At 36.8% G+C, this 9,100-nt stretch overlaps 1 protein-coding gene across 1 annotated transcript in view; it reads right to left on the bottom strand.

Annotated features, from left to right (window-relative positions):
* Positions 1-423: 423 nt before the first annotated feature.
* MYO1B (myosin IB) overlaps positions 424-9,100 on the bottom strand; it is a 90,473-nt gene continuing 81,796 nt past the window's right edge. The window contains exons 24-29 of the mRNA XM_009069576.1: positions 7,052-7,126; positions 6,514-6,648; positions 5,519-5,625; positions 3,142-3,274; positions 1,456-1,608; positions 424-618 (exon numbers count right to left, since the gene is read on the bottom strand). Coding sequence (XP_009067824.1) covers positions 424-618; positions 1,456-1,608; positions 3,142-3,274; positions 5,519-5,625; positions 6,514-6,648; positions 7,052-7,126 — 798 coding nt within the window. The remainder of the gene's footprint in view (positions 619-1,455; positions 1,609-3,141; positions 3,275-5,518; positions 5,626-6,513; positions 6,649-7,051; positions 7,127-9,100) is intronic.

Below are 9,100 nucleotides of genomic sequence, written 5' to 3'. Positions count from 1 at the left end.
AGCAGGAATTTTAAGGATATGTTTTTCATCTTCACAAAAGAGAAGGTAGAGCTTTATAGACCTACATTACTAGCACCATCATTGAGTTGGGCAGGAGCTTTGCATTCTGCTCTGGTTATTTTCAGTAGAACTTGGCACGTAATCTATAAATATCTCATAGGAATCTGTGAGCTTTTCAGTCACAGGCAAAATGGTTCTCTCAAATGTAGTATCTCTTAGTTATTTCTACAGCAGCAATTCTGCTTTACAGCCCTATTTGAAACTACTTAAAGAAAAGCACATTTTCTCTAATGACTTTCAAGGAAGTAAGAGCCAAAACGAATACTAGAGTTGAGTATACATTGAAAATTGGATCCTTCTTTACAAGTATTCTGTCGAGAGAAAACAAGTATTACTACACAACAGTGTTTTGTTATTCTAACATTAGACACTTGACTTTTTAGCATGGTGCATTGAAGCAAATGCACTTTTATGCAAACAAGAAACATACTCATCAGATATCTCAATGCTGAGCTTCTGTTTGGTTTGGCTGAGAGTAGTGCGGTACAGTTTAGTGGCCATTTCAATAAGGTGATCACTGCTGAGTAGGAAATCTCCTTTACCAGCTGCTTCTGAACCCTGAAACAGGAAAGAAAGTAGTTAGAACTACCAAAACTTTGAATATGTTTAAATGCCAGCCAAGCAGGAGGTTTTACAAGGAGTCTTCGCTTCACAGTTCAATGTAACAAGAATCTTTTGTCTTGTAAATGAAACAGGAAATGCAGTGCAGTGTATAGGATCAAAATGCAACTCATTCTCAAATAAACTACCAACCCCTAAAGGAGGGTCACTTCCATCTGTCCTACAAAGTTGTAGTGTTTCTGTATCCCTCTTCTGGATGTACCACAGCAAGCTCCCAGTGTTTGCAGAAAGGAACAGAAACAAATTACTACCACCAGTATTTGGATGAAGGCAGTGAGTATGAAAAGACACTCTATATAACAGTCTTCAAATCCATTTAAACTCGAATATAAATGCCAGCTTAATGATTTTAGCAGAGCAATGCTGACTGCACTGTAGCAAATATAGCACTAAGTTGTTTAGAACTGAGTAACCAAATGAGCTGCACCTTGACAAGGATTTCTTGCCATCCCCAAAGAAGAGAGAAATATTCTGCCAGTATATGTAAGGAAAACACTGACACAAGGTATCTGAACCACATTACAAATGGAAAACTCCAGTCCTGAAGAGGCTACAGTGCAATATGAAGTCTGATTTTCACAATGATTGTTTATAATGTAATAGCTGTTCTCATTTGGCTTCAGTAATTTTAAATCAAAGATTTTGCAGATATGGCAAAGTTAAATAAACTTATAAACCTACAGGCTAACCACTACTAATTATTAATGAACAAACAGCATTTACATCACTACATGCAAAACAGTCATATTGTTGTTCTGTGAAGTCATAACCAACCTCCTTGAGGTGCACAGCAAAGAAGCCATCGTTTTGGGAGCTCATGGACACTTTGGTAACATCTCCCAGTGGAACCTCTGACTTGATATTCCCAGATTTTTGATCCGCAAGAAGGACATTATTTTTGGTTAATAAGAAAATCCTGGATGTAGCCTGTAAAGATGCAAAAATGCAAACTATTATCTACACAGAGAGAGAACTGTTTTTTACTGAGCACCTACTAAGACTCCAAGCAGTTCATGGAGTTAAAAAGCTTGGCCCACTTTAGCAAACATGAACATTTGATGTTCAGTAAAAGCTGCAGATCAGCTAAAATCAGGTCGAATTTATTTATGTGTCTAATTATAGATTGAGAAGCTTAGCTCATTTTGGCATGTCTGCTTAGGTATAAACAGTGCCTTTAATTACTAGCTTACAGTTAGAAAATCCAGAAACTGAAATTCAGAAACTATGCAAATCAGGATAACCTCATTTCTCATGCTCTGTCAATCCCCACAAAAACCAACACACCTTTTCAGAGATAGCTAATACACAACTAAGCCTCAATATTGACCATTACTCACCAAAACTGTGTTGCAGAGCAACACACCTCACATAGGCATTTTCAGTCTTATGTTCCCCTTCCATTATCTATTGGAATTACTTTTTAGGAGGATAGACATTCATATTTGCAAATGACAAACATTTTGAATGCATGTTCTTAAATTTGTCTTAGAGAAGAGCATGGAAGAGAAATGGGAACATAATCTGCATACAGCTTTTACTCCTGTAAAATTTTAAATAGTAATATCTTTAGTATGATTAAGAAGAAGCTGTCTCGAGCACACAGAACCAGAGCTCATTAATTAATTTTTTTTTTAAAGTCTTGAGAGCTGTAGCCTATGCAAGTACAGGAAAGATATTGTCTTCATTTAATTAGTTTCTTCTAAACCAGAAAATTAACTTGGCATCAACAACAGAAAACTTAATTTCACTCCTATAAATGCATAAATGACATTACATCTTAGAAGCTGAGATCTACTACTTCTAATATTTAGACAGATATGGTGAAAGCAATTAAGTTTACTAAGGTAGAATAATACTTCTTGTTTTAATAAGTATAATTTAAATGCAAAATGAGTTCTGTGTTGGCAGAATAGAAAAGTACCCACCATATTCGAGAGTTTTCTTCACATGAAACAAGAAACTTGCCTCTTCCAAAGAGCTTTTGATATCAATTAGAAGACAGGCAAAGCCAGCAGAGCATGCCACTCAATTTCATAAGATAATCAAATGTGATAATCAGGAGCTTGAGTGACAGTGTGTGTTTTGAAAGGTTACGTTTTCTAAATACTTGAACAAGAACAATATTTTCTAAATAATTTATTTTCTTCAATTGGCAAACAGAAGATCTAAGTTGGGTACAGAGACTACATTTAGTTGTGAATCAACAGTGTTACCAGTTGATGCCATTTTTGTCTAGAAAAGTCACTGAAAAAACAAATAAGATTTCAGTAATCTTTATGCAAACTTAAAACAGGTGTTTAAAATCACTAGTTTACATAAATCAAACATTTCCAGTCTTGCCCTCAAAAAAGGGTTTTGTTTAACCCCTCAGACTATCACACGACAGAATCGGTCTCCCTCTCAGTGTATTTATAATATAAATGATCTAACCATCTGGATAAAGCAATTTCATTTTATTACCTTCCCATTGCCTCTGTTGATCTTATTCACAACCTCTGCAATAATGATCTTTTCATCCACAGCATCTTTAAGCTTTTTGTACTTGGGGTTCTTGCTGATCTCCAAGTAAGCCCCTTGGAACGGCTGCCCAACACTGCTCAACAGATAGAGAAGGGAAACACGAGTTAAACACGAACCTCAGGGAAGAAGCAAACCTCCTGATACTGTCACAGGCTCTGTGGAGCCAGGAGATGCACCAAATATCATTTTCAATATGCTGCCAGAAGCTTTCATGAGTTTTGATACACCCTCTTCCAGGGAGTCACATTTGCTGCTTCATTTCTTTTAGAGGAAGAACACTCTAAACAAACCAGAAATCTCTACTCACTATTTCTACCTCTTCTACCTGTTCACCCAAGGCCGTGGTATTGGTATTAATCTGTGCCAAGCAGAAAATAACACAGGAGTTGCTACAGAATAGCATGGGAATATCTTAAAGCACGTTATCCCAGGGGAAAGGAGAAATAAGAAATGGTATGTGTATTAGACACTGCCTTTGCAACTGTGTCTCTGGCACACAGGGAGATGGGAGAGAAGAGTACTGCAATTTTAGTGCTCACAAGAAGTCCCTTTCTGTTCTTAAATAATTACACTATACACAGAAAATCAGCCACATCCTATGAATCACTATCATACTAACTAATCTTCTGCTAACTTACTTCATACAGTAATTTCCTCAACCTTTGGCCCAGTTAAAAAAAACAAGACAACAGTAGGAGCTAATCAGCTCTGAACACCAGACAAAAAGAGATGGAAATGTTTCTAAATTGAGTGCAGGGTGGGGAAAGCATTTCAGCTTTCTACCATGTTGGGGCCTTGGCGTTTCTTTGTTTTTATTAATTAGCATTATGGAACTATAGTCACTAAAACAGTAGATTCCATGAGGACTTTATCCCTGATCAAAGAATGATGACTTACAAGCTAAAACTGAAATGAGTCAACTGTTACTCTCTATCACATATACCACTAAGAATGTGTTGGATAATAAAAAAACCTCAGATATATTTTGCTGTATAATATTTCATTGTTCAGTCTTGGTGTAAAAAAATACCAAACCAGGGATATAAATGGAATTCTTTCATTTCCAATGAGCTCTACACTGACCAGATGCATACAGACTCCAAGCAAAAAAACCCTCCTTGCTCCTAGAAAAATCCAAAGGCAGCATCATTCTCTTTTCCCAGCAGCATAAAAAGACATCCCAAAGCAAATAAGGAACAAACCACAAGTTAGCATGGTACAGCCATTAAATAAGGGATCTACTGAAGGGAAAAAAGAGAAACACATACAGAACCCATTACAGGAAAACAGGAAATGGCTCAAAAAAGGACACAAACCAAAGCCAATAAAACACACAAACAACCAAGCAGAGCTTGTCCATGCATGGAACTGCTCTCATCAAGTCTTGCAGATTCCCATTCCTCTCTCTGCTGAACATTGCTTCTTGCTTTACAATGCCTTGTGCCAGCTCAGCTAAAACTATACCTTGGTAAGAGAAAACTCCCAAGATGCACAAGACCTTTGTTTTCAAGAAAAACACAATTTCTATGCTCACATTCACTTAAAAAGTGTGAGTCAACTTATTTCAAGGAGATCAGTTCTCTTTTGTCAGTTTTACTGCATACAAGAAAAGCCTATTCATTAAATAAAATCAGATACTACTGCACTTTGTTGAGCAATGTTAGCTTTGTAGATAGCAATGACAAGAATGTCAGTATTTAAGAATTCAGTAATCTAAGAAACCAAAAAAAGTTCTTTGCCAAGATTTCATTATTTAACAAAAAAAAAAGATTCTAAAATAGAAATAGCTTTTTTCTTAAAGTATCCTTTCCAAAAGATATACACTAGTGTATCTAGCATTCACCTTAGAGCATTATGGTGAATGCACTCAGTTTGAACACAGGAGAGCTTGCTGGTACACCTCATCAAAAAGTGAGTGACACTGTGACTTACAGCCTTTCAGCTCACTCTGTCTCTACTGATTACAGGAAACAGCATGATGGAAACTAGGGGAAAGGGTGAGGGTTATTCCCTTCTGTAAGTTCTCCAAACTTTCATCATGTGAACAAATCTTCGGTAGGGTTGGAACAACCAACCACCATGGCTCCTGGACAGAAGTGCTCAGCATCACAGAATTTGTGGGCTGCAACAACATCTAAGTTAGAAGCAAACTAGGTCAATTTTCAAGGTTATAAAGTCACTTGATGGAGGGACATTGTCAGACAAGAAAAATGCACTTTCCTGCTTGAGATAAAACGCAAAATCTTGCTTAGTTTCCTAAATCGGTGTAAGGATACTGAATTTATTGTACACTAAAAGCTTCAGAGTAAGTCATTACCTGGCTGGATATAAAGCCTTCTTGTCCTTGAAAAGTTCGCTTGCTTCCAGTTTTTCCTCATATATAAGTTTCTGCTGATCTGTGAACTGATCTCTGTACTTTTTACACTACAAAACAGAATATATTAAACAAACCATAAAATTATCTTTCCTAATCACACAGCACCACAGACTAATGTTTGCTCATTGCTCAAGATGCACATTCTTTGTATGCTTCTGAAGTGACTCAGCTCCATCCTACATGCCACTGGAACAAACAGCAGAGGTGTTTTTCTCCTCATCCATTCTAGATACTTTTGAGTGACAGCAAACCAATATATAAAACATTTTATGTAAGCACACTGCACTTAAACCTGAATTTAATCTATCAGATACCAGTCATTGGAAGACTGCGTTAAAAAGGTGCATAGAAACATATATACTGTTCCATGATTGTGGAGGTTTATGTAGGCAGAGAGAAAGAAAAAAACCACAGCTGAGAATGAATTTTGCAGGCTTAGAAAGAAAAATGTTCCTTGACAATTCACAGAAACATATCCCACAGGATCAGTAAAACGTTCCATCAGCACTTATACAGATTCTCAATGTTCTCTCCATCCAACGATCCAAAGCAAATTTCAGCTAACCACAGCTCGTAAGTAAAAACTTCCACCCAGTGCTTCCAATGCTGGTCTAAGAGCTAGCCCCAGTCCTGGCCAGGGACACAAGTATTACAAGCTATTAATTAACAGGCAACAGGCATATTGCTTTGCTGTTAATGTAGAAGCTGATGGCAGGAAGCAAACCTCTCTCCCTAGCCCCAGAAAGAAGCAGGCAGGATAGTTATATCCCTTGCAGGCCAAAGACAATGATCAAGAACCATACTTCTTCCAAAGAAATCTAATTATCATGTCTGGAACAGAAGGAAATACATCCTAAAAATAGGGTCTTTGTGAACAAAACTGTTGAAAATCATGTGAAGGAGTTCTGGACAGACTGGACTAGAATGTGTCCTACCCTCCATAAATGGAAAATCCTCTTCAGTTCATTGTGAGTTGAATCCAAGAAAAGGTAAGGGCTCGCTGGCCAGTTTTTATCTATTGGTGATAAAGAAGGCATCTTGTTCTTCATTTCCAGGAAGTATTTTTGCATCTGTGGTAAAATTGAAGCAAGATGTTTTATTCATGTTCAAATATCAGAGCTATTGAAATATGCAAGGAAAAGCAGATGCTCTGTGATTAAAAAGCACAGTTACCAAGCTGCACGTGTCAGCTCCCATAAACCTGAATATGGATTAAAAAAGCCAGGTATATTGAGAAATGCAGATTTAGATATCATAGAAGTGTGGCAAATACTTAGTACAATTCCTACACCTTCAACCACTATCACTATCCTTTCTTTACAATATCAGAATATTAAGTTGTCAGTTTTCCATATGCTTAGCTTGGACATTTCCTTACAGAGACTATCAAGGCTATAACACAGCTATTAACATTTGCTAGAAAGTAAAAATCTTAAACCACAGAAAATGTGCTTTGTACGAGTATATACATACAAGTCTCTGAAGAGTGAATTCATAGATTTTTCTTCCAGCATTGGCTCTGAAGAATTTCCTGTACTCTCTACGGACCTGGAAATTTAAACAAACCCTCAAAGTGAATATGAAGAATGAATTTGTTTGCACAGGTACTCTTTTATAAAGTTCTATGGCAGAAAATACCAAAACAAGCATACATATACATGCAAAGTGTTCCCTGAAACAGGAACACTACCTGAGTGCACTTCAATTATATGAAACAGACCACGGACCCAGAGATTGGAAAGAGACCTCAGCTGACCTGAGTGCAGTCATTTGATCATTTAACAAGGAATTTGAAATACTTCCCTCCAAAAAGGCAAGGGATTCAAATATAATTGAATTCACAGCATGAATCTATTTTCAGTAGGCTTTTTCATAAGGTTGGACTGGAAAAAAGTGAGGTATCATCAGTGATACAATTTTATAGTGTCCGAAATGACACCGATTTGATGTAGATTACTGAGTTAATGGATGAACTTTTCAGATTTTTCACCTTTAAAATTCTTAATACACAGTTTTCTATAATATAAAGGGGATTTTTCTTTTTTCAGAGCAAACTTCTGTATGAAAAAAATCTTTTTTCACACAAGCAGTCTTCATTCAAAAAGAAAAGTAAGATTTTGGTGCTGGGTAAGAGCAGAGAATCAACACAAAGGATGCTTAATGTCAGCAAGCTTGGTATTCGCTCCTAAAATTAATTTTTTAAAATATGTCCAAAAAGGTGATCACTGAGAATTATTTTTGCTGGTGATACTCATTTTCAATACAGGTTTGGAAAGGCAAGTTTCAGAGTACTTGTTTTGCCCTTTGTATTTCTATCAGTGCTAATCAGCATAAATCAAAATGCAGAAAGGGCAATCAGAGAGAGCCCAACTGGTTTGCAGATTTACATGATGCCCAGGCACACATCGAGTCAGCTGAAACATCCCCCCAACCTTGTTTCTGGCACAGCCTGCAACACACCTGTTAAGAGTTTTGGGCAAAACCCAGGGAAAACATCGTGGCTTTGCATTATTTACCCCAGAGCAAAATTTAGTGGTTTTAGCAAAGTCACTGTGTGTTGCTGAGTTTTCTGTAACCAGAAAATAAAGGGAAACCCATGGAGGAAAACCCTCCATTAACCTACAAAGTTTGCTTGGCTTACCCTGGCAGCCCTTCTGCCCCATTTTAAAATAAGCCAGCATTTGGAAATCAAGAATCTGTCACCATTCTGGGATTCAAAACACCCCACAGATACACAGATTTTGCTTAATTACACATTAAGATGCATCAACAAAAACGACAGCATTCAGCTGTCATCATTCTATGCAAATACAGCACATAATTTTTCCATCCTCACTTTAGAAGGAAAATTGAATTCTTATTAACTCATTTTTTGCAAGGTTTAGTGCTCTATAATTAGCGTACATCCTTTATTAATTATTCAGGGATGGAAATTAACACACTCAAAGCCACTCCAACCACAATCATCCCAAATCTCACCAAGTTCTCATAGACTCTCTTTAATGATGTTGCTTTATATTACTCTTTGTAAACTGCAAGGTGTGCAAATTAATTTGGAACAAAGGGACTAATACACCCACACATCCTATTGGTGCTGCAAGGAAGCTGCAAACAAGCACTAAGAAATGCAAGCTCCTCCAGAAAAGCCTCAATCTGGAAAGTACCACAAATGTTATTAAAGTCTCCTTATCATACAATTAAAAAAAAATAAAAAGCCACCAAAAAACCCAACCAAAAAAACCCAAACCACAACAAAAAAACACAACAAAAAACCCCAACCAAATTAAAAAAAAACCCAACCTAAACCCACAACAAACCCCTCAAGAATTAATGGCTTAATCTTGATCATTTGCATCAATTTTAAACTTTCAGCTTCATATGCCACGGGTGAAAATACTTTGCCATCAAGTTATCTGTGGTAACAGTGATATATTGGAATGACAGACTGTGGTTTTAATTCAGAAAAATATGTGTATTACAGGTGAGATGGAAATTGGAAATGCCACTTTCACTATTTAACAA

The sequence above is a fragment of the Acanthisitta chloris genome, unplaced genomic scaffold (assembly GCF_000695815.1).
Source record: "Acanthisitta chloris isolate BGI_N310 unplaced genomic scaffold, ASM69581v1 scaffold9122, whole genome shotgun sequence".
Taxonomy (NCBI): domain Eukaryota; kingdom Metazoa; phylum Chordata; class Aves; order Passeriformes; family Acanthisittidae; genus Acanthisitta; species Acanthisitta chloris.
This window is presented reverse-complemented; position numbering and strand designations above follow the sequence as displayed.